Below are 27,456 nucleotides of genomic sequence, written 5' to 3'. Positions count from 1 at the left end.
CAGCTGGGCTGTGGGTATCCTTCAATACAAAACCATAGCAGGAATGTTTTCATTGCTCCTTGCCCTAAAACTCTGTTTTCACTCAAGGCCATGTGAATGGGAAATGTATAAAATGATGCAGGATGATTCCTGCACAAACATTTCCTCCTGTGATCCTGCTTTCTCAGGCCCCCATAGGTAAGTGACATTAGCGCTCTGAACTTTACTATTGACAACACCCAATGGCCACTTTGCAGCAAGAGCCATCCCAGCTCAAGGCCGGATGTGTTGGATAATAACAAGAGAAATAGAGAAGTGCAGGGCAAATGAATTATTGAAGCAAGATGTTGAAACCTTTACATTTCCAGAAGATCAGGTAATCACTGCAAGACAGGTATTACGATGCAAGATTTAAATTCCACACGATGCTGTGATTTACCCCTGAAATAGATAAAGAAAGAGAGAGAAGGTTATTCATACTGCCCCTGAGGATGACACATGAGCATAGACTGTCAGTCACAAGAAGTTGTCAGTAAAGTTTTAACGGACAAAAGTCAAGTAGAATGGGCACAAGACAGGAAACTGGGGAGGCCAGTCAACTAAATATACCTGAGGTGACTACAACAAACCATGCAAGTCGTGAGGAAACCATTCCCACAGTCTGGCAGATAAACCCAGAGGTGACTGAGAGTGAGGGTGAGGTTTCTAGTGGAAGGAGGAGCCTCCCAGAATCTTTCCTCTGATATGCCAGGGCAGAGGACTCTACTTTTTCACTGCAAAGGGGATACAAGAGTGAAAGACTGGAAAAGGGGTGGGAGGGGACTTTGGGGGTACTGCCTGGAGATTCCCAGGCTCATGGTGTGGCAACTCAACCCGATGGCACATCTCCTGGGTACTGAAATTCAGTCCCTGTGGGCATTTGTGACTGAACCTGGTGTCCTCAACCCAGCAGTCGATGTGCTGAGAGTCTCCTTTAAATATCTTATTTCTTGACAAACATGTAATTTAAGTGTGTCACCTTCACATGTGGGCACTAGAGGCACAGAAGGCAAGGCGTGTGGTCGTGGGCGCCATTATGGACAGAATCAGAGGCGGGGAGTGGCGGAGTGGGCCGAGTTGTGGTGGGGAGAGGACCTGGCTCTGTAGGAGCTGGCTCAGTGCTGAAATCATGGATAAGTTCTAGCAGTAGTTTTGGTGGATTCTTTTGGGTTTTCAATATAGAGTATCATGTCATCTGCACAGTGTGAACGTTGGACCACTTGTCCTGGATGAGGACTTTGATGTCACAATAGGGAGAGGGATGTGGAGTGCAGGAGGAAGTGTGAGCCCCTGCCCTCCATGGACTGGGCCGCCTCAGTCTCCCTGTTCCTTAGAGGTAACCATTATCTTGATCCAAGTGAACTTTGATCCAATGTAACCCGGATCTATCTCATGACTTGAGGCTACACACCGGATTTGGAAGCCACGCCAGGATCAGGTGTTGCCTGCAGTTAATTCTCCTTGGCTCATTCACCAAAACCCTGAACTTTACACAACTTGACATTTCCAAGAGACATGTGGTTAGCCATTTACTCCCGACACACGTGGGACAGTTCATACAGCTCATTAGATATCTAGACCATTATCTTCTTGATTGACTTAGTAATTTTCCCTCCACTATGTGCCAAGATTTTCTTGCCAACCATAGGCAAGCACAGTTGTGAACCTCTGGTCCTCAGGGGGTACTACAAGAAGGACATGGGCGAACTGATATAAAGCATTTCCACTGGAAGGACAGGACTTTCAACTGAAGCTGACTGACTCCCTCCTTCCACCCAAACCTGTGGACATTTGTCAATGTCGGGAGATGTCTTGGGTGTCCCCACAGGGTGAGGGGGATGCCACTGGCATCAAGTGGTAGAGACTAGCCGATGCTCAGGTGGTCTACTCAAAACAAGAAGTTTTCAGCCTCAATTGACAATAAGGCCTTGATTCAGAAATCTAGTGCTAGAGAAATATCTAAAAACAGTTGTCTGTGTAGTGAAGGATCCGTAGTGTTAGGTAGCCTCACGTTAGGTGGACAGTGAGCAGAGCCCCAGTGCAGACAGGTGCCAGTGGGAGCGTCAGCATCTGTGTTGTTTGGTGAGCAGAGCTCAGTCTCATGTCACGTCCAGGGCTTTGCCCAAGTTTGTTCTTGGTCACGGAGGACCTTGGCTTCATTCTGTCATCCACATCCTCGTTTTCCTTCAAAATCCAACTCAGTCATCAACCTCCTCCTATAGTCTGCTTTCAGGGAGAATGCGTAGCTCATAAGGGTCTAGTTCTTTGGTGAATGTCTACAGGCCTTTGATTTCTATGATAGAATCTCCCTCCCAGGAATATACTTGATATCTTTCTTCAGTTCTCTTTTGTCTTGTCTTTTGACCTGATCATGAGTTCCTCAAGGAAATCCATTAATTCTTTCCATAAAAGACACAAGTTGCTCCTAAGTTTGGTACAGTGCACATTCCAAGTTGACCTGAGATAATTTGCCACATCACAACCTATTTCTTGCCAAATTTCCACCTGACCATTTCTTTGGCCCCTCTTTTTCTATCCTGTCCTTTCTTTTCATTTCGAAGAATGTCCTGTGGTTTTCAAAATTTGCATTTTAAAATAGGGATAAGGAAGCACTGTTCAAAAAGGAGACTAGTGAGAAACGGCTTCCACTGAGAAGCACTGGAGCCATGTCTCTCCGTATCCACACCATGTAGCCTCATCCTCAACTACCACTTCTTTCACTGTGTCTCCTGGTTTTGACGTGTTCGCAATATGGTTAGCTGTTCTCTATTGATTCATTCGTTAAAACCTGTGTTATAGCCTGTGTTGACTGCATCCCATGCCTTATCGTTCCTCATCTACTCTTTTTTGGTAAAGCATATCGTCCCATGCCTTTTGAGAAAAAGCTCAATGGAGATAAAACTTTTGAAGATTTGCACTTCGGAAATCTCCATTCAGCTTCATGCTTAAATGACATTTGGCTGCACAGAGAACTCCATTCATATACAATGAAAGGTTTAAGCCTGTGAATTTTTACTATTACTCCTATGTCTTCCAGTCTCTTGTTGAATGGATTTTTATTCCTCATCCTTGGATATGACCTGGTAATTCCTTCAGAAAGAAATACCTTCCTTTGAGTGATGTCGAAAAAAAAATCACAGAAATGTGTTTTGATGTGAGGAGTGAGATACTCAGTTTCATGTTTTTCATTTATAGGAAATTTTCTTGTAGTCTTTCTTTGATTTTCTTCCCACCATGATCTGTGTCATTCTGGCAACCTGATAGCTGGGTCTCATGGACTTATGCTTTCACATGCTTTTCTTTTCTCCAACTTTTGTGTTCTCTATTTGTGTTTCCGTAATACATACATTATTTTTGTTCCAAGATTCTGCTTTGTCCTTCAACTCGTTATTTTTTTCCAGCTGTCACATTTTTAATTTTTCCAGAGCTCTTTGTTTTACTCTGAATGTTTTTTTAAGCCATAAAGAGATGAAGAGATCTTGGTAATCTGGGTTTTCTGAAGATCCATGAAAGAATCCATGGGAGAAAGAGCTGCCTGGCCCAGAAACTATGGACTAATTGCAAAAGAGTATGAGTCAGTTAAGAACTTTCTTGTCTTCTTGTCTCTCCTCATTTTAGGCCCCAGCTCTGTCAGAAACGATGGTTAGCTGCTGGGGGGCAGAGAAAGTAGTAGTAAAGGAGAGAGACAAAGGAGAAATCTCCATTTTGGAACAATAGGAGGTTTTGGTTATTATACAGGCCTGAATACGCTAATTTCAGAAGAGAGACATTAAACTTCATATCCTACAAAATGGAGAACCTTCGAACGTTTGCTCGAAGTAAGCAATGGCAAAAGCAGAGCTTTGTGTTCAGAGTGTTGACCTTGTCATAGAGAGGAAGATGGATGTAGGGAGAAGCCTAGGACGAGGGGGTCCCTGGGCAGAGAGTGGTCATCTGTGTTCAGGGGGACAATGAGAAGCCTCAAGGACAAAGTCAAAAGACTCTGTGTACATCAATCCTTCCTACTTCGTGTAACTCAGTTGTGAGTTCGAGTCAGAGTTTCTGGAAAATTAGATGTATCTCAACCAAGAAGAATCTAGGAGGCAAATCAAACAGAGAGTTGACCCCAGACACCATTTGAGTGTGAGGCTCAGCCGCTCTGGGGAAGTATGTCCAGTGGAGATTGCATTACAGGCCTGCTCCCATTTAGTTACCTTTCTCCTGCCTCAGAGAGCTATAGCTTCTGGAGTCTGTGTGTGCACGCACACATGTGTGTATACGTGCTTGGGTGCGTGTGGGTGTTTGGTAAAGTAGACATAACATAAAAGTTACCATTTGAACCACGTTTAAACGTACGATTCAGCCGCATTAAGTGCATTCACAATGTTGTCATGGCTACCCATTTCCAGAACCCATGTCAGACAGAAACTCTGCCCTCAGTAAACACGAATTCTTTCAACTTCTCTTCTCCCAGCCCCAGCCTTTACAGTCTTTCTTGATCTAACTTCACACTCTTGATCAGCAGCTCACGTAGGAAAATGTTCCCATATGAGACCCTGAGTTTATTAGTTTTATAACAATGTAACCGCTGAATACACCTGAAATTAGTGGGCTTGAAGGGCCACAGAAGTAGCTAAGGAAAGGTCTTAAGGGAGACGGTGGCTGGCTGACTCAGTGGGAACAGCACGGGACTCTTGATCTTGGGGTCATGAGTTCGAGCCCCCTGTAGCGGGGAGAGACTACTTCGATAAAAATAAAACTTAAAAAAGGAAAAGAAGGATCTCAAGGTGAGCACTGTGGTGATGCTAGGGTCATCGGAGTCTCATGGAGGTCCTGCCCTTCTTCCCGGTCAACAGGTGGCACCTGCTTCCCTAGTCACTGAGCAGCTGGCACCCGAAGGAGTTGGAGATGAGGAAATGAGGGCTGCATGGGTTTTACCTGCAGAGATATCTACATGTGTGTACAGCAGCTGGGGGGAAGTCTGGGCATCATTTTGCTTTTTAGGTCTTCCTGGGTGATTCTAACACAGAGCCAGGGGTGAGGAACGCTTGAGTAAGACATTCTTCCTCCTCACATTCCATGGTGGTAATCATCTTTTCCCTTCCCGGATACTAGCAGGGACTGACACAGAACATGTAAACCTTCTGGGTAATGGCCCACCCATAAGAGGGCTCGGTAGATGTAAGTGCTCACTATTTGATCAACAACAATAATGATTGAAACAATTTGTTGTTCTGAATTATTGATTTCTCTCACTCTTAGTTCAAACCCACAAACCGTGAGATCAGGAGCTGAGTCGACATCAAAAGTTGGACATTTCTCAGAGTTTGCAAAAGCTCCATGATCCTTGTGTCCACCGAGCATAGTTTGTAGGCTGACTATGGAATGCATTTCACACAGTGGGGACCTATTTCAGTGTGCATGTTTCCTGATGTGTTAAAAATACACACCTACTGTAAGGCATTCCTGATACTTGATGATACTAGATAGCTGTTAGCTTCTATTTCTCGGCCAGAGGTAGCATCAACTACCTAGTATGATTTGAGAGCTAGGTTTAAGATTCACAAAGTCCTCTTACTCATATCATAGCATTTGGAAGCCCATGCCCTCTAGTAGTTCATGGTTATAGAAGTGAGATCACATTCACAGCTTGAGAGGAGGGTCACTGTGGCATCGATGAGGAGGATGTACTACAGGAAGGGTATCGCAGAGCCCAGAGAACCATGTAGGAGACCTAAACCAAGCTGGACAGGACCGGATCTGGAATGTGATGACAGCCCTGGGGATGGCAAGGAGGGGAAGCTCAGAAGTGAGGAAGTGGGAGTGGAGGGGGCAGAACTCAGTGAAGTTTTGTATGTCGGGGAGGGGGGAGATGAATGTAGTAAGCTACCAAGAAGATACACACATCTTTTTTTTTTTTTTTGAGAGTGAGAGAGAGAAAGATAGAAAGTGGGGGGAGGGGAAGAGAGGGAGGGAGACACAAATCCCAAGCAGGCTCGGCATTCTCAATGTACAGACCAGCACAGGACTTGAACTCACAAACCATGAGATCGTATCCTGAGCTGAAATCACGAGTTGGATTTTTCACCAGCTGAGCCACCCATGAACCCCAAACCATACCCGCATCTTATTCTCGGCAGCTTGCAATTATGCCCCTCATGGTTAAAAAAAAAAGGGGGCGCCTGGGTGGCTCAGTCGGTTAAGCGTCCGACTTCAGCTCAGGTCACCATCTTGCGGTCCGTGAGTTCGAGCCCCGTGGTGGGCTCTGGGTTGAGGGCTCAGAGCGGGGAGTCTGCTTCCGATTCTGTGTCTCCCTCTCTCTCTGCCCCTCCCCCGTTCATGTTCTGTCTCTCTCTGTCTCAAAAATAAAGAAACGTTAAAAACAAAAAAAAAAAAAAAAAAGAAGAGGACTTTGTAGATGCAATAAAAACTAGATTGTGACATGGGCAGCTTGTCCTGAATTTTCAGGATTTCTAGGATATATGCAACCCCATATATTTTATATGAGGGAGACAGAGGGAGATTCAGAGACACAGAAAAGGAGAAGGCCCTGTGACGTCTGAGGGCAGAGATCAGAGTGATGGGGGCAAGACAGGGAAAGCTGGTTTCCAGCCATCAAAGCTGGAAGCAGCCATGAATAGATTTTCGCCTCAACCTCCCAGAGGGATGTGGCCCTGCTGACACGCGACTACTGCCAAGTGTTACAGAATGAGGACCTCTGTCACCCAAAGTCTGAGAAAATAATTGGTGTAAACCACCAAGCGTGTGGTAGTATTTTTCAACAGCCACTGGAAACGAATTCAGGAGCTTAGGATGTATCCACATTTTCTGCATTGGGTACCTCTTTGCTTGGGACATTAGCCAGAAAGGGGGTTCAGGAAAGGGAGAGTTGGTTGTAGGCAGACAGGGTGTACAGTTTTATATATTTCTTTGGAAGTAACTGTGGCGCTTTGAATGCGGATGCTTCGATGGCAGCTGGATGCCGTTTCTGGAGCTCTTGGGAGAATGTGTGGGAAAAAGCATCAGCTCCAGGTGTCGTTGAGTGGTCTAGTCCTGATGAGCAACGTGTGTGTGCAAAGTGAAAAAAGACTTAACTGAAGGAGGAACTCTGGAGAGTCACTAACGCTTCAGAAGTGGACATAAGACAAATTGCACGGGGCAATTCATAGGATGGAAACCACATCGAAGGTGTGAGGACCAAGCAGTTTGGCTGTGCTTGTGATGAGGACAAAACATTAGTGATGCTGCTGGTTGGGAGCTGGGCTGTGGGCATCCTTCAGTACAAAACCGTAGCAGGAATGTTTTCATTGCTCCTTGCCCTGAAACTCTGTTTTCACTCAAGGCCATGTGAATGGGAGATGTATAAAATGATGCAGGATGATTCCTGCACAAACATTTCCTCCTGTGATCCTGCTTTCTCAGGCCCCCATAGGTAAGTGGACATTAGCGCTCTGAACTTTACTATTGACAACACCCAATGGCCAATTTGCAGCAAGAGCCATCCACTCAAGGCCGGAATGTGTTGGATAATAAGAAGACAAATAGAGAAGTGCAGGGCAAATGATTTATTGAAGCAAGATGTTGAAACCTTTACATTTCCAGAAGATCAGGTAATCACTGCAAGACAGAGGTACTACGATGTAAGATTTAAAAGTACACACCTTGCCGTGACTTTCCCCTGAAATAGATAAAGAAAGAGAGAGAAGGTTAGTCACACTGCCCCTGGGGATGACACATGAGCATAGACTGTCAGTCACAAGAAGTTGTCAGTAAAGTTTTAACGGACAAAAGGCAAGTAGAATGGGCACAAGACAGGAAGCTGGGGAGGCCGGTCAACTAAATATACCTGAGGTGACTACAACAAACCATGCAAGTCGTGAGGAAACCCTTCCCACAGTCTGGCAGATAAACCCAGAGGTGACTGAGAGTGAGGGTGAGGTTTCTAGTGGAAGGAGGAGCCTCCTGGAATCTTTCCTCTGATATGCCAGGGCAGAGGACTCTTCTTTTTCACTGCAAAGGGGATACAAGGGTGAAAGACTGGAAAAGGGGTGGGAGGGGACTTTGGGGGTACTGCCTGGAGATTCCCAGGCTCATGGTGTGGCAACTCAACCCGATGGCACATCTCCTGGGTACTGAAAATTCGGTCCCTGCGGGCATTTGTGACGGAAACTCGTGACCTCAATCCAGCAGTCGATGTGCTGAGGGTCTCCTTTAAGTATCCTATTTTTTGACAAAGATGTAATTTCGGTGTGTCCCCTTCACACGGGGACACAGGAGGCACAGCGAGCAAGGCGTGTGGTTGTGGGCTCCATAAGGGACGGAATGGGAGGTGGGGAGTGGCGGAGTGGGCTGAGTTGTGGTGGGGAGAGGCCTTGGCTCTGCAGGAGCTGGCTCGGTGTCCCCCTTCTGCCCGCACCAGCTGCCCTCCATGCTGTCAGGGCACCGAGCTGATTCCCTCCCTCCAGCTGTCTCCCTATTCAACATCCCAACACCTGACAAGAGATTCCCCAGTGACTGTGTCCACTGGGCGAGGGGAGCTCGCCCTCAGAAGAGCTCCCAGGCAGGGGGGCAGCCACACTTTGACCCTTTAACACCACTGCGTGGGGTCCCAGTTGTCCTCCTCCTCAGGGCACTATGGGGCACCTGGCGCCCAGGGAAGTGACCTGAGCAGGAATGTGCCCAGACTTAGTGTAGCTCCCACATGTAACACCATGCACCCTGTGGCCACCCATCACCCTCTCAGGAGCAAGCTGTGAGGCTCCGCCTCCTGTGCCCCTGACAGAGCAGCACCCTGACTGCCTTCCTGGCTACTCAGCTGAGCAGAAGCCCCTGTGCACAAAGAAGAAAGAAGTTACCAAAATATTTTTAAGTGCCTGTCTTCTGGAATCGGAGATGTTATCTGTGCAGCTCTTCACATCCAAAACGGCCTGAACGTTTTCTGGAGGTGCTCCATATTTTGCAAGTGATGCCTTGAAGACTATTGTAGGTTTCCCGAGAAAGCCTGAGATATCTTCAACAAAGGCTGGACAGGGCAACGCATTGGCTAGCGAAGAAAAAGAAATACAATCAATATAAGGAAAATCACGCATTTCCTGTGGTTCCCTGAGGTTAGAACTAGACAGGAACCCCAGGGGTTTTATGATCTCATCCCACAGCGGTCCCAACATGGCAGCTGGGGCTTCCTCAGATCTCAGAGGAAGCACAGAAGAGCCAGGACTAGAATACTGGCTTACTAATCCTTAGTTCAGTTTTTATCCTTTTTGAAGCACATCCCTTTGTCTCCAGGACTCTCCTGGTTTGCTGACATTCACTTTCTTTATAATTTGAACAATTAAGTTTTGCCTATACAGGATGACACCTTGTTTTTGTGTTGAATATCAGAGAAGAGGAGGTTTGAGTATGAATTTTTTATTTTTTAAAAATGTTTTAATGTTCATTTGTTTTTGAAAGGTAGAGAGCACAAGAAACGGGGTGTGGTGTGGAGAGGGGTTACAGAGAGAGAGAGAGAGAGGGAGACACAGATTCCGAAGCAGGCTCCAGGCTCTGAGCTGTGAGCACAGAGCCGGGCGTGGGGCTTGAACCACACGGACAGTGAGATCATGACCTGAGCCGAGGTCCCACACTTCAACGACTATGCCACCCAAGTGCCCCTGAGTATCAAGTTTGTAAGTGAATAGCAGAGTGAGACCTTACCAGAGAGCGGAGAAGTGTGGGTAATCTGGAGAAGAGTACATCAAACTATATATATATGTTGGAGGATGCTACTTAGAGACTAAATCAAAGAATAAGATTGTTATTGGATGCAGGCATGGTAAAAAGTTAAACACACGCATACAAAAGAACCCTCAGGTCACCAGTCTGAACACCTTTAAATCTTATACACAAAGTTATGATTGTTTTATTTTCCCTGCAGTGATGTACAGAATTCCTTAGAGAGGGTGAGTGACAGGAACTGAGGCTCTTTCCTGAACCCAGTGGGATGTTGCAGAAGCCTGAAATGAACACTGGTTCCTGGTGTGGGCTCTTTATCCCCCACCCCCTGTCTTTGTAAGCATGCTGCAGCTGGGAAGTGCCCTACTAGGCTCTGATCTGAGCCCTGATCATAGAAGTTGAGAGGTTCAATCAGAGGCAACGTGGGGAAAGAGGAGGGTATTTAAAAAGTCAGATGAAACAGAATGACTCAAGAAGATGTGGGTCCGTATCACGGGTAAGAAGACTTACAAAAATATTGTTGAATGGATGGCTCGAATTGATCCAGATGGACAGAAATCCCACGATTGCACGAGTTCTACTAGTCCTAGCTCTAGTCTTCGCAGAACTGGTAGTACTCGTGGAAAAGCAGGGAGACTGGCAGATACAGTGCGATCTACTCACTAGTAGGTATAGTGAGTGCTGCTGCTTCCCAGAGCCCCCTTGAAGACTTATTATTTAGAGACTCAGAGAACACTAGCTCTTCTGCCCCTTCTTCTTCTTTTTTAAAGAAAGCCACTTAAGTTGACCTAGTTCAGAGAAGGGTACTCACCAGGGCTGGTGCTGGTCTGATTAGAAATGATACTCACCCTCATAGCAGCAAAGAGCCAGAGTGACCAGCAGGACACTCAGGAACAGCCTCATGGTTTATTTTGCTTTGAGTTTTCAGCTTTAGTGAAGGGTGAGCAGTTAGTCACTGAACTCAGGAGCCTGAGGGGCCCAGGAGTATATATAGCTAGAGGGCCTCCCTCGTGCTGCCCAAATAAACATGTGGTTACGTCACGGGCCTGGCTTTCAGCCCTCCCTTCCTTAGTCAGGGCTCGTGCGATCTATCGGTGTCACAGACCTCAATGCCTGGGTCAGTGTTCCTGTATACAGGCATTGCTGGCACCAGGCACGTCTCCTTTGTAGCAATAACTGAGGTTGTAGTTTTACAAGTGTATAGTCGGTTAGTTGATGCACACCGCCCTTGACATTAACTCCTTGACTGAAGATGCAGCCTCTGGTTCTGTTCATCTTTACTTAAGCGTAGTGCCCGGCACACCGGGGAAGAAAATCAAATATTCTTTGAATAAGTGAAGGACCTGAATCAAGAAACCACTGCTCTTGGTTAGGGTATATCTTCAATGTGAAATGATGCTTGCTAGGCCGGGTTTGCCTCCGGGCAGGTGAGAGGCAGAAAGGTCAGTAGCATCAGAATCAGAGTAAGAAATGAGTGGTTTTCGGTATCCCAAGATGCCACCGGGAAGACTCCCTCCCCAACTAATTTCCCATTCTAAGCTCAGATGTTTAAAAGTATCAAAAGATATTTCTTTTTTTCCCAATATATGAAATTTATTGTCAGATTGGTTTCCATACAACACCCAGTGCTCATCCCAAAAGGTGCCCTCCTCAATACCCATCACCCACCCCCCCCTCCCTCCCTGCCCCCCATCAACCCTCAGTTTGTTCTCAGTTTTTAAGAGTCTCTTATGCTTTGGCTCTCTCCCACTCTAACCTCTTTTTTTTTTTCCTTCCCCTCCCCCGTGGGTTTCTGTTAAGTTTCTCAGGATCCACATAAGAGTGAAAACATATGGTATCTGTCTTTCTCTGTGTGACTTATTCAAAAGATATTTCAAATCAAGTCAGGCTCTCCATTGACCAAAAGAAGCTCCTTGTTAGCTTTCTTGTCCACTGGAAGGGTCAGATCTTCTGAGTCATCAGGGTCCAGGCAATAGAGATACCCAAGGGGCTCATCCTTGGCCTCTCCCCAGCTATGAGCAGCGTGCTCTCTGGCAGCACAGGGGAGGCATGTAAACTTCTTACCGAAGGTATTAGGACATCAGTCTTGTTATACAGAGGGAGCCCCTGTGAGAGCCATTGCAGGGTATATAGAATTCTGACGTAAAGGAATAGCTGGAGGGGGGCTCCCGAGGGAAGGGCATGAAACAAGACAACATGGCATAAACCACGTGTCTTGGGAATGTCAGGTACCTAGGTTACCCCAAAACATGTAATACATGCAAGAGCACCGGTGGGAGAGGGAAGGCTTTGTGACTGGAGAGGCAGGATGGGCCAAGTCAAGGGGAGTTTCCATTTGACTCTGTGTGATGTGGGAGCAGAACGGGTGGGTGAGGTGAGACACTTGTGGGTTCATTTGCACCAGCGCATGCATGCTGGGTCTCAGATCTCAAGTCAAAATCACACGGGCTTTTCATATCCATTATTGTGGTTATCATTAAAAAAAAAAAGATAGGTAATAATAAGAGTGTGCCAGGGTGTGGAGCAAAAGGAAGCATTGTGAATTTTGGGGGGAATGTAAAATGATGCAGCTTCTGAGGCTAAGAGCCGGACGTCCCTCAAAAAATTAAAAGTAGAGTCAATCAGTCAAGTTCACTTCTGAGGACATATGCAAAAGAATTGAAAGCAGAGTCTCAAAGACATATTTGCATACCCATGTTTATATTAGCGTTATTCAACAGCCAAGAGGTGCAAACCACCCAGTGGTCATGGGTAGATGAATCAATCAATGAAATATGGTACATGCATGTAATATTCTTCACATTCACCCTTCTAAAGCAAAGAAACCCTGTCACGTGCTACGACATGAGTGAACCTTGAGGACAGTACATTAAGGGAAAATAGCCATTAGAAAAGACAAATACTGCATGATCCCACTAATATGAGGTACTTCGAGTAGTCCGATTCATAGGAACGGAGAACAGAATGGTGCTTGGCAGGGGCTGAGGGATGGAAAATATCATGTTCCATAAAAGTCCAGTCCTCGAAGTCATAGTGAGCTGATTCTGCCTGACATGTAGGTGCAAAACCTAGGTTTTGTAGGTGCAAATGGGTTGCAAAACCTCTTGTGGCCAATAACAGTGGCAATGAAAAGAGCAGCAGGACTTTTTGCCTGCTAGCTATGGCCGGACAATGCGCAAACATAATTGATCATCTCCGATGATCGCTACAAATTTCCATGCGATTACATTTCCTCTTTTAACTTGAGTCAACTAACTTGCAGAAGGCAAGGACCTTGCTCAAGCTCATTCAGTTTAGAAGACAGTAGGTCTCGCGCAGGCACGGTGGCTTGTGAATGATAAAGTAACAAAATGGTACCTTTTGTTGAGGTGGGTGGGGGTGGTGACACGTCAGATGTAACGGAGGTGGATGGCATTGAAATGCTCTGCTTGCATCTCAGTTTCTGACTCAGTTGACTTCTTCTGGGTGATGATCCTCATGCTAGTTTCTTCCTCTCTCTCTGTCTCCACTCTCTTCTTCTACTACTCTTTAAAAAGGATAATTTACTGACAACACCAAATGCTGGTTGGGATGTGGAGCAACAGGAACCCTCATTCATTGCGGGTGGGAATGCAAAATGGTACAGCCACTTTGGGAAACAGTTTGGGAGTTTCCTATGAAAGTGAACATAGTCTTGTGTTTCTTCGTATTTACACAAAGGAGCTGAAGACACGTCTGCACAAAACCTGCACATGATGTTTTTGGCACTTGTATTCATCGTTGCCAGAATTCGGAAGCAATTAAGATGTCCTTCAGTAGGTCAATGGCTAAAGAAACAGTGATCCCTTCGGACTTGGAATATAGTTCTAAAACTATGTGGCATTGAGCTCTTAAAGCTGGTTTGTGAGCCATGAAAAGGCATGGAAGACCCTTAAATACATATTACCGAAGAAAAGAAGCCAACCTGAAGAGCTGTGTACTATATGATTACAGCTATATGACATCCTAGAAAGGCAGAATTATTGAGAAGGTAACCAACAGCGGGGTCTGTTGGTTGGGATGGAAAGAAGGATGAGTATACACACTGCAGAGGATTTGCAGGCTGGTGACGCTGCTCTGTATGAGACTATGGTGCTGGCTACATGTCATTATGGATCTGTCAAAAGCCATCAAACATGTAAAACCTGAGTGAAATCTACTGCAAACTACTGACTGTGAGTGTTGGTGATGTGTCTGTATGGGTTCACCGATGGTAACAATCATACCACCAGGTGTGGCAGGTTGATGGTGGGGGAGGCTGTGCATGTGTGGGGGTGAGGAGCACATTGGAACTCCGCGGGCTCTGCTCGAGTTTTCTGTGAACCTAAAACTTCTCTAAAACAATAAACGCGATTTGAAAAAGGGAAACATCTTGTTAAAAAAATTCCCTTCAAGCGAGAAAACAATCAGAAAAAAGAAAAATGAATCAATGGAACTGTCGCCACATACAGATCGTTGATCACCTGTCAGGAAAAATCTAAGCTGATCAACTGAAAAAAAGTATTGGAACTGATAAAAGTTCTTAATGTAGCTGAATATAAGATTAGCATGTAAACATCAATCACTTTCTGATCAGTCTGCTCTCCTCATGACATGACATCATGAAAAACAAGGATGCCATTGGGAACAGAACAATAGCAGCAACAAAAATATGTTGAAATGTAAGTGGGAATATGCCAAACTGTAAGGATACAATCAAGAAATTTTACTTACAGACATATAAAAGGAATCACAACAGAGGCAAACACTTTCCTCCTGAAGGAAATATTAGAACACTTAAGGAAGCCCATTATTCTCAAATTATTTTATAAATCCAATCCAGCCCCACATTGGGCAGTTTTACCCTTTATTTTGAATTCACAGGAGCTGTTTGGATCTTTCAGAGCAGAATGTGTTCATCTTTTGAGCGGTGTGAGCAGTGTAGAAGGGCCCAACTTTAGGGCCAGACCACTGGTTCAGCTCAGCTCTGGCACTTTCTACCTGTGGGGACATCAGCAAGTTACTAACCCTCTTAGCCTGGTGCCTCATCTGTACAATTAGGTGAGAATAATAGTGCCTACCTCATCGGATTGACGTTAGGGTAAACGAAGTGTTAAAGGAAAATGCTCAGCACAGGGTCTGGCAGTAAATGGCAGCTACTTCAGTATGTAACAGAAAGGAAAATGTGGAACTAGAATATCAAGCCAAATAAACCAGCTCACTCCCAAGTAGATCTCGAACTGACTCGAACTGACTCTTCCAACGAGGAATGTTTATTTATCCTAAAGGCTAGCAAAGTGTGCTTCAGAGTTTGGCTTCGGTTCCGTTGGGATGTCTCTCCGGTAACGTGGGATTTCTCTCAGTGAACATTTCCCCCCATTACTTTTCGGTCACTTGATGTATTGTTTTATGACCACATTGAAATTGCCGTTGTGATTTTTTCAATTCCTAAACACCGAATACTGGAACTAAAGGCATAGGAGAGTGGTGGGTGGCGATAGATATCAGGTATTTCCAAGGCACACAGGGTCTCGGGGCCCCTCTTCACAGAAGGATGTGCTGGGCACACGTGTCCTTTGGTTGAGGTTGAGATCCCAGGGATTCTCTGGAGTTTGTCCATAAGTTGTTAACATATACACGCGGCACGGAAAGATTTAAGACATCGCTTCTGGATCATTAGGGCTACAGATCCTGTTACGATGGGTGTGTGATGTGGTCACACTGGTTCTCATGTCCCATGTTCCCCCGAGACGTATTCTGGCTCCAATCTATGAAGACAGAGGTGTGTATGTCATCCATCAGATCTTACACGGCACCGACTCTGTGTGTACAGATCTCTAGACTCCAGAAAAGTCATTTGAAGTAATATTTTGCGGAACACAAACTTTTCTATGGGAAGTGTTTCTGATTCATTGCTTTGGATGAAATCAAAGGACTTATTTTCACTGGGGATGATAAGTCATTAGAAATAATTTTGAGTGATAGGTCACAATGTCATCTTTAGCTGGTACCCAGGGGGATTCAAAGAATCGAGCGGCATGGCTCCCACAGACTCACTCTGTTCACATCTGTACGTCCATGTGACGAGCATTTTCAGGATTTACATCTGTGAAGATGAAAAACATGAACCAAACTGTCTCATTTTGGCAATAAATGCTCTTCATGGACATACAAAACTAAAAAAGGCTTCATTCAGATCTTCAAGAGATGTAGTTAGGGGTGCCTGGATGGCTCTGTTGCTTAAGAGTGTGAGTCTTGATTTCAGCTCAGGTCACGATGTCACGGTTCATGAGTTTGAGCCCCATATCCGGCTCTGCACTGACAGTGTGGAGCCTGCTTGGGAATGTCTCTCTTCCCCTCTCTCTGCCCCTCTCCTGGTCTCTCTCTCAAAAAGAAATACATTACCTTAAAAGAGATGTTTTTCCCAATACATTTTACATCATAGATTCAAGAAGGATCCAAAACTGAGATATGTATGTCTTTATGCAAAGCTTCAGGCATCTTTGATAGCACCCAAATCACCAATGTACTGGATCTCACAAACTCCACAAAGCCATTTTATTACTTTTTCCCTTGGCATTGTGCACTGTTGAGCCCATGAGATTTTTGCCTGAGTTTCCTCAGGGCTATATGTGAGCTGACCAAGCCATTCCTTTCTACTCTCACAGACTGCCTGCCAGCAACCCTCATACCCCGAAAGCGTGCTCAGACTTCTTGCTACCAGCTGTGAGCTGCAGAAAGGAAGCCCATGACATGGAGAAGGCCACTGGGCATCAGAGATGGTTTCCTTCACCCATTTGCCAACTGTTGCCAGAACTCAATGGTCCTATGGTGTCCGAATCTCTTTTCTGAGTCACACACAGGGGGAAAGAATGAAGGAAAACATCACAAATATTCAGTTTGGTACAGAATTTTCCATAAAAGTTTCTCATCGTGTGCACTGCTTTACTTGAGCAGTTCATGCTGGGAATCCAGTCCAGGTACCATGTCTTTCTTTGTTTCTTTTTTTCACTTTATTATTTATTTATCTTTGAGAGGGGGCAGAGGGCCAGAGAGGGAGAGACTGAGAATCCCAAGCAGACTTTCCACTGTCAGTGCAGAGCCCAATGCGGAGCTTGAATTCATGAGCCATGAGATCATACCTGAGCCAAATCAGATGCTTAAGCAATTGAGCCACCCAGGTGCCCCCAGGCGCCCCTTCAGATACGATCTGGAGTTTGAGGACCCTTCCTCCAACTTCACATTGACTTCATACATTACCACCTGTTACTGGGGTCCTCCTCTTACTCAGCTGTGTCATGCACTCTCCCTGGATGGCATGACCCTTCCTTCCTTCTTTCCTTCCTTCCTTCCTTCCTTCCTTCCTTCCTGGGGAGGCAGAGTTTTGTTCATCCCATTCTGCTTCAGCAATAAAGTGTTAACTTTGTATTTGAAAATAGCCACCAACTCATAGATGATGATGCTTTGCTATGTACCCAAGAAGAATAGATACACATTTACCCAGCTCCATGGGTTGTGGATGAGTTAGTCCCTTTGCTCCATATGCACCTTCTCTGTGGCAATACTGTTCAAAATAAGACTAAGACGAACAGTGTTAACTCATGAGACAAAATTTTCCGCAGATTGGCAAAGTCTTGAACATCAACTTAGTACCTTATATCATACCCCATTCTCGGACTCAGGCAAATTCATACACAAATCCACTGGCAAATTACACACTAAACCGATTACATGTAACAAGCGTACAGTGGTCCCATGCCCCCCCCCATGACACAAGAAACACACAGGCTGCAATTAAATGAGCTGTGAAGCACTTCACACATGAAATTGTCATGGGCCCATGAGATTTCCAGGGAGAATGCCAGCATTTTTCTTCTGCCAACAGAAGACTCTTGAATGTCAAGGACTCTCCCTTCATCCCGATCTCCTTTTAAGTTGGAGTCAAGGCTACCAGACCAAGGTGAGACTCTGTTAGAATATATGTGTTCTATATGAGCGACTGGTGTTACAGAGAGCAATCCCAGAGGGGAGGTCTTGCAGCATTCAAGGACAAGTGCTCCCCACTCTTCATGACCATCCCCACAGTCAGTCAGGTGTGCTGGTCCATCCCTGACATACATGCTCTTCATTGTAAGTCGGGCCCCACATGTGAATGAGAAACTTGAAGACAGCAGGTCACAACCTCATCAAATGTACCATTGAATAAGGGGGAACTTGAGTCTTCTGCCAACACTTAAGTAAATGGCACTCAGATGCCACTTAGGATGATGAAAATAAACAGATAGTCTCCACCTTTAGCCTAGGGACTATAGCAGCTTCCCTGTGGCGTGACTAACAGGTTGAGTGAAGTTGGTTATAAATTTTGGAAGAGCTGCATGAAGAAGGGGGCCAAATCACCTCAGGACTTGTGAGGTGTGCCAGGAAACCAATGAATTAATACTCACTGTACACATCTCAAGACTATCCTTTGCTTACGTTTATACTTTGCTTATCAGAAAGACCTTTCTTCTTGAGTAGTCTTTTGTAGTGAAGTGGACAGTAAAGGTAACTGGCTCCTTGTGAGTATTGATCTTCACAATATTATTAATAATTTTGTCATAATTATTATCATTATTTTAGACGGAGAGAAAGAGAGAGCACGAGCAGGGCAGAGGTGCGGGGGGGGGGGCAGAGAGAGGGGAAGAGAGAGAGAGAGAGACAGAGACAGAGAGAGACAGAGACAGAGAGAGGGGGAGAGAGAGAGAATCTTAACCAGGCTCCATGCTGGGCATGGGGCTCGATCCTATGACCCTGGGATCATGACTTGAACCACAGTCAAGAGTCAGATACTCAATGGGCTGCACCCCAGTATTGATCCTCTTTAATCTCCATTATACTCTAATATTTATGTACACATAGCTTGAGCATCTTCCCCAATCTCTCACTGTAGATCTGCCACCCTGGGTTTAAGACATCAGACCTCAAGGAAGTTTTCTTATGCCAGCATTAGCCAGTACACAGATATTGACCAATAAAGCTTCTGTGTTGATTAATTAATGTGTTTATTATGATAATAAGTCATGTTATCATGTTGTAGGCAACAAACATACCAGCGATTCACTTTTCTATAAGTCAGGCAAGTGGTCTCCAGCAGGCTGAAAGCTAAACCAAGTCTCTGTAGATTACATCACGGTGTGCCAGATAGGCTCTATATTTTCTTAGCTCTAGAGTTGCTTTGTCTACTCATCTCTCTGTCGCTAGAACTGAAGGCCTGTGAGTTACATATCCCAGACTCTCTTGCCAGTGCTGCCTTGTTAGGTTCTCTAGTGGAAGGCACTGATGGGACTTTGAAGGTGGGAAGAGAGCAAACGTCACAGTTTCTCAGCTTTTGACGTCACCTCTTGCAGTAGTTGTAGAAACAGGGTCTACCTTACCCACAGAGGCCCAGCAAAGACCGTGCTTTACAAATTATGGGATCATGGAAAATGACTCCCTTACCAGATGATATTCAGGGAGGCTTCTTGGCGGGTATGACAAGAAGATAAAGAAAGTATGTATGCTAGAGTAACAGCCAACCTTCAACAACTTTGCACAGAGTCAAAACAGAAAGGCCTGGACTCACTGCATGCTTGGACCTGAACAACATGGACTTTTGGGGAAGCAGGCAAAACTGCAATCAGGTGAAACCCAGGTTGGCTGTAGCTATTTGCCGGTGCTCTGAATCAGTTCCTTCCACCCCAATGCCTGGGTTCCTTGAACCCACAAGCAGGAATCCTCCCTGGAAGTGAGCTCAAATTATCTTTGGGTTTTTTTTATACTCCTCTGTGCCCATAGCCCTAAAACTTGGGAAAACACTTGTCTGTCTGTGTTCCCCTGAGTATGCTCACTTATGCGCAAACCGATGAACAGGACTCAGACACATCTGTTTCATCCCTTTAATACCCCGCACGTCTATCGCTTCTCCACCCATGTTGACTTTTAAGTGAAATTCCAGAATTCCTTCCTGTATCATAAGCCACTTAGGATCTCCATCCCCAGTGGGATACAAGTTCTTGGAGTGATATTGCTTTGCACTTCAGGGTCAGTGGGATTGTTAGGTCCCCTCACAGGGAAGGCTTTGCTGCCCCATTGAAGAGAATCATTCACAGGCTTCCGGCCCCCAGTGTTTCTGGTTTCAATCCCCCCCCACCCTCACATCTTGCAATAATCTCCGGTAGCCCAGAGAGTAAACACATGATGCAATGCAAGTCAGACCGTACTGGGGCTCCCATATCTTTGCTGATGATTCTTGGATTTTGTACCGTAGTCTGGAATTATCTTTTGTTCAATTCCATTGTCACTTCCTCACCATCAAGTCTCTGCCCGGGAAACCTTTTCTCTCATTGATAGTCCCTCCACTGGGTCCTCCCACTGACCAAGTTCTTACACTCATCTTCATAAATTTTTTACTGAACATGCATTTTGTAGGGCCCTAGGGTAGGTTGCACCCAAATTTGCCACTTTGGCGTATTGATTATCTGAAATAAATTGAACTGAGAGACAATCGGTTCAAGACAGACACTCAGACTGTCCTCTGTTGCCCTGAAAGCAGGAAATAAATCTCCCCATATAAGTTGTTTTCCCTATATTGGGAAGTCAAGAGACATCCTTATCACCAGAGATAGAAAATTGAGAGCCCAGAAGACTCTTTTTGTTACTTTTTACTGACTTATCACTGCAGCCCAAATTCTGTTTGGAACTTCCTAGTAATTATAGGTCTCAAAATTAAGTTTTCTTTCTCTTATCAATTCCGCACAGTTTTATGGTCTCTTTGTCTAAAATGTATAAAAACTTCCGGCCTAGGCAAGGGAAATACAAGCAAAAATGAACTATTGGGACATCATCAAGATAAAAACTTCTGCACAGGAAAGGAAACAATCAACAAAACTAAAAGGCAACCTACGGAATGAGAGAAGATATTTGCAAATGACATATGTGATAAAGGATTAGTATCCAAAGTATAGAAACAACGTACTAAAGTCAACAGCAAAAACCAAATAATCCAGTGAAGAAATGTGCAGCAGACATGAATAGACACTTTTCCAAAGAAGACATACAGATGGCCAACAGACACATGAAAAGATGCTCAACATCGCTCATCATCAGGGAAATCCAAATCAAAACCACACCCAGATACTACCTGACACCGATCAGAGTGGCTAAAATGAACAACTCAGGAAACAACAGATGCTGGTGAGGAGTGGAGAAAAGGGATCCCTCTTGCACTGTTGGTGGGAATGCAAACTGGTGCAGCCACTCTGAAAACAGTGTGGACATTCCTCAAAAAGTTAAAAATAGAATTACCCTACCACCCTGCCATAGCACTACTAGGAATTTATCCAAAGGATCCAGAAGTGCTGATTCATAAGGGCATGTACCCCAATGTTTATAGCAGTGCTATCAACAATAGGCAAATTATGGAAAGACCCTAAATGTCCATCAACTGATGAATGGATACAACAGATGTGGTTTATATATACAATGGAATAATACCTGGCAATGAGAAAGAATGAAATCTTGCCATTTGCAACAACATGAATGGAACTGGAGAGTATTATGCTAAGTGAAATAAGTCATTCAGAAAGACAGATATCATATGTTTTCACTCAAATATGGAATTTGAGCAACTTAACAGAAGAACACGGGGGAAGGGAAGGGAGGAAAATAGTGTCAAACAGAGAGGGAGGCAAACCATAAGAGTCTCTTCAATACAGAGAACAAACTGAGGGTTGATGGGGGGAACAGGGCAGAAGGGAGATGGGTGATGGTCATTGAGGAGGTCACTTGGGATGAGCACTGTTGTTGTATGTAAGCGATGAATCATGGGAATCTACTCCTGAAACCAAGAGCACATAGTATACAATGCATGTTAGCTAACTTTTAAAAAATAATTTTTTAATGTTTTTTAAATTTATTTTTGACAGAGAGAGAGAGAGACACACAGCTCATGAGCGGGGAAGGGCAGAGAGAGAGGGAGACAGAATCCGAAGCAGTCTCCAGGCTCTGACCTGTCAGCACAGAGCCCATTGCGGGGCTCGAATTCACAGACCATGAGATCATGAGCTGAGCCGAAGTCGGACGCTCAATCGACTGAGCCACCCAGGCACCCCTGCGTGTTAGCTAACTTGACAATAAATTATATTTAGGCAAAAAAAAAAAAAACCACAAAAACTTTCTACCTTGGTCATTTCTTTAGGTCCCAATTTTATTCTTGGGCGTTCTTTATTATGCATATATAATAAAACTCCATGGTTTTTTTTCCCTCCTATTAATCCGTCTTATGGAAATGTATTTATTAGCCCCGCCTAAAGTCCTTGAAGGTAGAGAAAATTTTTTCCTTCCCTTCATTTTATGTCAAGCACTGTTCTTGACACTGAGGAGACATCAGTAAAGAAAACAGGCAAAAGTCTGTGCCCTCATGAAGCTTATATTTTATTGAAGGGAGAGAAACGTTAAACCAAACCAGGAGGTAAATTAGATGGTATGTGAGGAGGCGGTAAGTGCCATGGAGAAAAGTGGAAGTAAAGGTAGGAATCATTATTTTAATTTGGGTGGACAGGAAAGGACTCCCTGAAGAGACGACCTTTGAGCTCAGGTGAACGAGGTGAGGGAGAGAGTGTGAGGTGTCTGGCGGATGGGCATTCCTTGTGGAACACCTCCCCAAGGTCTGGCCAGACAGCTCTCTTAGTCCTTGTATAAACACATATTGTCCTTAATTAACCTAGGGAGCAGTGTTCCAGGAGACAACACACCTGTTCCGTTCACCAACTTATGGACTAATAATGACAAGATCCTCGAGAGTGTTCATTTTTTCACTTTGGATTCACTCCTTATCCAGAAGCCATGTGGCTTCCACCCTAACAATTTACCTAAAGCTCCTAATGTCTTATATTTTAATCTTAAAGGCAGGTTCAATTTTCTATAGCATAAGGGGTAGAGGTCATGTTTTCTTTCTTCCAGACGGTTATTAGCAATGTCTGTCCTAAAGAGAGTTTGTAAAAAAATTTTTTTTAACATTTATTCATTTTTGAGAGACAGAGCATGAGTGGGGGAGGGACCAAAGGAGAGGGAGGACACAGAATCCGAAGCAGGCTCCCAGGGTCTGAGCTGCCAGCACAGAGCCCGATGTGGGGCTTGACCTCACGGACCACGAGATCATGAGCTGAAGTCAGATGCCTAACCGACTGAGCTACCCAGGCACCCCTATATGGATCCATTTTTGAACGCTCTATTATGTTCCACATATGGTTGTCTATTTCTGTGCCAACACTAGTGTGGGTCAAGGTAAATTGTGTTTGTTTCTTTTTCAGTAAGTTTCAGTATCTTATACAGCAAGTCACCAGTCATGTTCATCCTAATCTTCTGGCCATTGTCAGACAAGTATTCTTCCATACGAATTTTAAAATAATTTTATCTAGTTCCTTGCGAAAGCTCCAATGGGATCCAGATCCAAAGTATATTACATTTACATATCCATTTTGGAACGATAGGCACTTTTATAATTAACATCCAAAGACATGGTGTGTATCTTACTTCTGATTTGTTCTTAGGTATTTTATGATTTTGTTCCTTTGGCAAATGGGATGCCTTTGGCCGTGTATGATTCTCACCGGCTATCTCATACCGCACAGAAACTTTTGTATTTTTATATGTTGAGCACATATACAGCCACTTACAAAGTATCTCATCTTATTATTTTAATCTTCCAGGATAGTTTGTGACATGTCTCATGTCTCTTGGTGTAAGAATAGAACTGCCTGCAAAAGAAAGTCTTTTATCTCATTTGGAAATATTTATGCTGATTTCCTCTTCTTATTTTAACATGACGTTTAGAACTTACAAATCAACATTGACTAACAATGAATCTAACAGACATTCTGTTTCCCTGATTTTCATGGAAGTATTTTTGACACTCACTCTTTTGGAGTGAGGTTTGCTGTTGACTTTGAAAATGGATTTTTTTTTTCTTAGTTCTAAATAGTTTTCTTCTGTTTTTTCTTCACTTAGAAATTCTACTAACAATGATAAAAAGATTTGATCAAATTAACTTTACTCATCTAATTATGAGGTTTTCTCTATTCATTTGCTGAGGTAATAATAATAATGCTAATTATGAATTTTGATGTATTTTCTGGAATCCCATACATGTGTTTAACCTTTCAAGTTAAGAGCCCTCTCTGGTTTTTGTCTTTTTGGTACACAGAGGAGAAATCGTACTATATGTACACACACATTTACACACTTTTGTGGTTTCAGGGACTGCTGAGGGGAGCCCAAGACTCAGTGGGACTGAGAGGAATGTTATTTTGATAATAATATTAAGTTCCATTTTCCTGGGTTACTCTCACTCTCTCATAAATGGACAGTGGAATTTTTCAGAGGCTACATGACATGTGATGTTGCAACATTTAAGACTGAAGCAAATAGGGGCGGCTGGGTGGCTCAGTCAGTTGAGCGTCCAACTTTGGCTCAGGTCATGATCTCGCGGTCTGTGAGTTTGAGCCCTGCATCGGGCTATGTGATGACAGTTCAGAGCCTGGAGCCTGCTTCGGATTCTGTGTCTCCCTCTCTCTCTCTGCCCCTCCCTCGCTCATGCTCTGTCTCTCACTCTCTCTGTCAAAAATAAATAAACATTAAAAAATTAAAAAAAAAAAGACTGAAGCAAATATATAAAATCAGCTGTCTTCTACTGAGCCTGACATGGAGACTTGGAAAAATCTAAAACTGCTATTCTTCTCACTGAGCAAGAGACATTTGAGTAACAACCCAAGAGGTGGGAGAAACTGATTAAGAGTAAAACAGGATGTAAGAACTATTTCACACTGAATATTCCTATGTATTAAAAATACAGTTACAAGTACTGTAGTTGTTTAGAAACCATTTTTCAGTGGTTGGATTGTGTATTTTTGGAAAAGACACTGCTCAGAGATAGGGCCAAGTGGCAATCTATTCTATTTGGTTGCAGAAGTCATTTCTGAGTCTCTGATATTCCTTTATCTCCAAAAAGGCTACATATCATTAATTTTCTACTTATTTTTTATTATATCAGTGGATTAAAATGATGGTTTCTTATTAGCACATCTCAGTGCAATGTACTTGGCCTGGACAGGGAAGATGCTCCGTGACGTGCTGGAGGTCCAAGAGTGGTGAGGAGGAAGGGTCCCCACAGGGTGTGGGCAAGGAATGGGCACACAATGTGTGGAGAACTTAAACATGACATTGAAATCAGGGAGCCTGGGTGGCTCGGTTGGTTAAGTGTCTAACTTCAGCTCAGGTCATGGTCTCGTGGCTCCTGAGTTCAAGCCCTGTATCAGACCCTGTGGCAACAGCTGAGCCTGGAGCCTGCTTCGGATTCTGTGTCTGCTCTCTCTCTCTGCCCCTGCCCTGCTTGCACTCTGTCTCTCTCTGTCTCTGTCTCTCAAAAAGAAATAAACATCAAAAAATTTAAAAAGAATGACCATGAAACGGAATAAAAGTCAACTGCTTTTAATGATCACCATGAGCTAGTGTTTCTAGACAGTATCATAGGTAACTTGCTCTACCTTGCTGGATGTTCTAAATAATTGTTACATTGACCTAGGGCAGGGTGCTCCGAGTAGCTTGTCCATGACACATCCTGATCACATCCAGTCATTCAGGAGCCCAGACTTCTCCCATTGAGTGGCTCCAGCTTCTCCAAGGGACTTGGGGCCTTACTGGACCTCTGCATTCAGTGGAAGACATTCTGGAAGTGTCAAAACTATGGGGACATTGAGAAGAGCAGTGGTTCTCAGCGGTTGGGGAGAGGAAGGAACGAATAGGCAGAGCTCAGATGGTTTTAAGGGCAGTGAAATTCTTCTGCACTATAATGGGGGGGGGGTGGTGCCCATCACGTACATTTCACAAAAGGCATAGAGTGTACAACACCAAGAATGAACCCCAATGTATACTATGGACTGGGTGACAAGGATGTATCCATAGAGGCCCATCAGTTGTAACCAATGTACCATCTGGTGGGGATGTTGATGCTGGTGGAGGCTGTGTATATGTGTGAGTAGAAGATCTATGGGAACTCTCTGTACTTTCTGCTCAATTTTGCTGTGAAGCTAAAACTCTTCTCAAAATAAGCTCTAGTAAAGACAAATAGGAGGAAAACACGTTGTGGAGACTATTGTCCTCAAACAAGGTAAAACATCCATATAAGAAAAACAAATGAAAGGATAGGTCACTATTTATAGACAGCTGATCAACTGTCAGTGTAGAGTCTGCTTTTAGGCAATAGGCTTGAGCAATGGCAACTTGGCCACTGAACTGGATAAAAACAGGCTCATTAAGTGACTCACCTTGAAATAGCCAGAGGCCCTAACTAACCAATGGGCTACTTACAACGAAGCACAGGTACCAAAAGCTGGACAATTCCAGATGTTCCCATACTCTCTCACTTTGCCCTTTAACTACAGCTGCCCCCGAACCCCCCACCCCAACCCTTGCCTTGTGGCAGTCTCTCCTTGGCTGTCCTGCCCACCCTCCCTTGCAGTGCACTTAACAAACTTGTATGTCTTTTGCTCTGCCTTGGGTGAATTCTTTCACTGCCCACACCAGTGGCTGCAACCCAATTGGGACACTGCACATGTGGTGGCCTCCATCTGATCGGGAGAGACACCACATTGCAGAGCCCACATGGGGAGCTTTCACAGCCCCCCCCCCCACAGTGAGGGAAATCTCAGAGAATCTACTGAGTAAAACTTTTAGAACTGGTGAGAATTCATAAAGTTAACTGAACATAGAGTCAGCGATAAAAACCTACTCCTTTCCTACAAAACAGCTATTAGGATTACATGACATTATGGACAAAATGATGCCACTGGCAACAGGAACCGTGATGGCAACATGGACATGTAATGTACCTGTTGGAAATATGCAAACTCTGAAGGATAAAATCAGACTTGACTCACAGGTATAAAAGGTAGTCCTTAAGCAGAAGCACATGGTATTTGAAAGGAAATATTTAAAAAATGTAGAGATGTTGACAGCTTTCAAATTATTTTTAAAAATTCAGTGCTGTCCCAACCAGAATCATAACGTGATAGCCTTATGCTCTGCTTTGAATCTGAAATACTGTTTCAATCTTTCAGAATTTGCATATTTTCATTTATTGAGTAGTGGGGAGGAGTTCCACTTTGGGCCCAGACCACCCGGGTTCAAGCTCAGATCTGGCACTTTCTACCTGTGGGGATATCAGAAAAGTTATCTGTGTTAGGATAAACAGATGAATGCAGGAAAAATGCCCAGCACAGTGTCTGGAAGTAAATGTCAGCTGTTGTGATTGTGTAACAGAAAGGGGAAAATATAAGCAGCATGTCAAACAAACTAAACCACCTGATTCCCCAAATCAAATATGAAAGTGAATGTCATGGACTCTGCCAACAAGGAATATTTATTTGTCCTAAGTGGGAACAGAGTGTTACTTCAGCATAAGACTCCAGTTCACCTGAAATGTCTCTTACCTAACACCATTGGTTTTCAGTCGCTTAATTCATTCATTGTTTTATGGTCTCATCAAAGTGACTATTATTGGGATTTAAAGTCCTAAACGGTGACTCTTAGAACAAATGGTACAGGAGGGTGATGGATGGGGTTAGATAGTAGTTATCCCCAAGGCCCACAGAGTCCCTGGGCTCCTGTCCTCATCCTCAGCAGGATGTGCTGGTCATACATGTCCCTTCTGGCCCAGCGTGAAGTCCCAGGGAGTCT

General features: G+C 44.3%; 1 protein-coding gene across 1 annotated transcript; it reads right to left on the bottom strand.

Annotated features, from left to right (window-relative positions):
• Positions 1-334: 334 nt before the first annotated feature.
• LOC122482849 (secretoglobin family 1D member-like) lies at positions 335-10,677 on the bottom strand. Its single transcript, XM_043579141.1, has 3 exons — positions 10,557-10,677; positions 8,853-9,040; positions 335-420 (listed from the first exon to the last, which is right to left on the bottom strand). The coding sequence occupies exons 1-3, from the start codon at positions 10,609-10,611 to the stop codon at positions 415-417; spliced, it is 249 nt and encodes an 82-aa protein (XP_043435076.1). The 5' UTR covers positions 10,612-10,677; the 3' UTR covers positions 335-414.
• Between the last annotated feature and the right edge of the window lie 16,779 nt (positions 10,678-27,456).

This window comes from Prionailurus bengalensis, chromosome D1 (genome assembly GCF_016509475.1).
Source record: "Prionailurus bengalensis isolate Pbe53 chromosome D1, Fcat_Pben_1.1_paternal_pri, whole genome shotgun sequence".
Lineage (NCBI taxonomy): Eukaryota > Metazoa > Chordata > Mammalia > Carnivora > Felidae > Prionailurus > Prionailurus bengalensis.
This window is presented reverse-complemented; position numbering and strand designations above follow the sequence as displayed.

Excerpts from the sequence above, each read along its gene's own strand:
- LOC122482849 (XM_043579141.1), bottom strand. The coding sequence starts at position 10,611 with ATGAGGCTGTTCCTGAGTGTCCTGCTGGTCACTCTGGCTCTTTGCTGC. Across the intron at positions 9,041-10,556 it reads GGCTCTTTGCTGCTATGAGG|CCAATGCGTTGCCCTGTCCA; the intron begins GTGAGTATCATT and ends TTTCTTCGCTAG.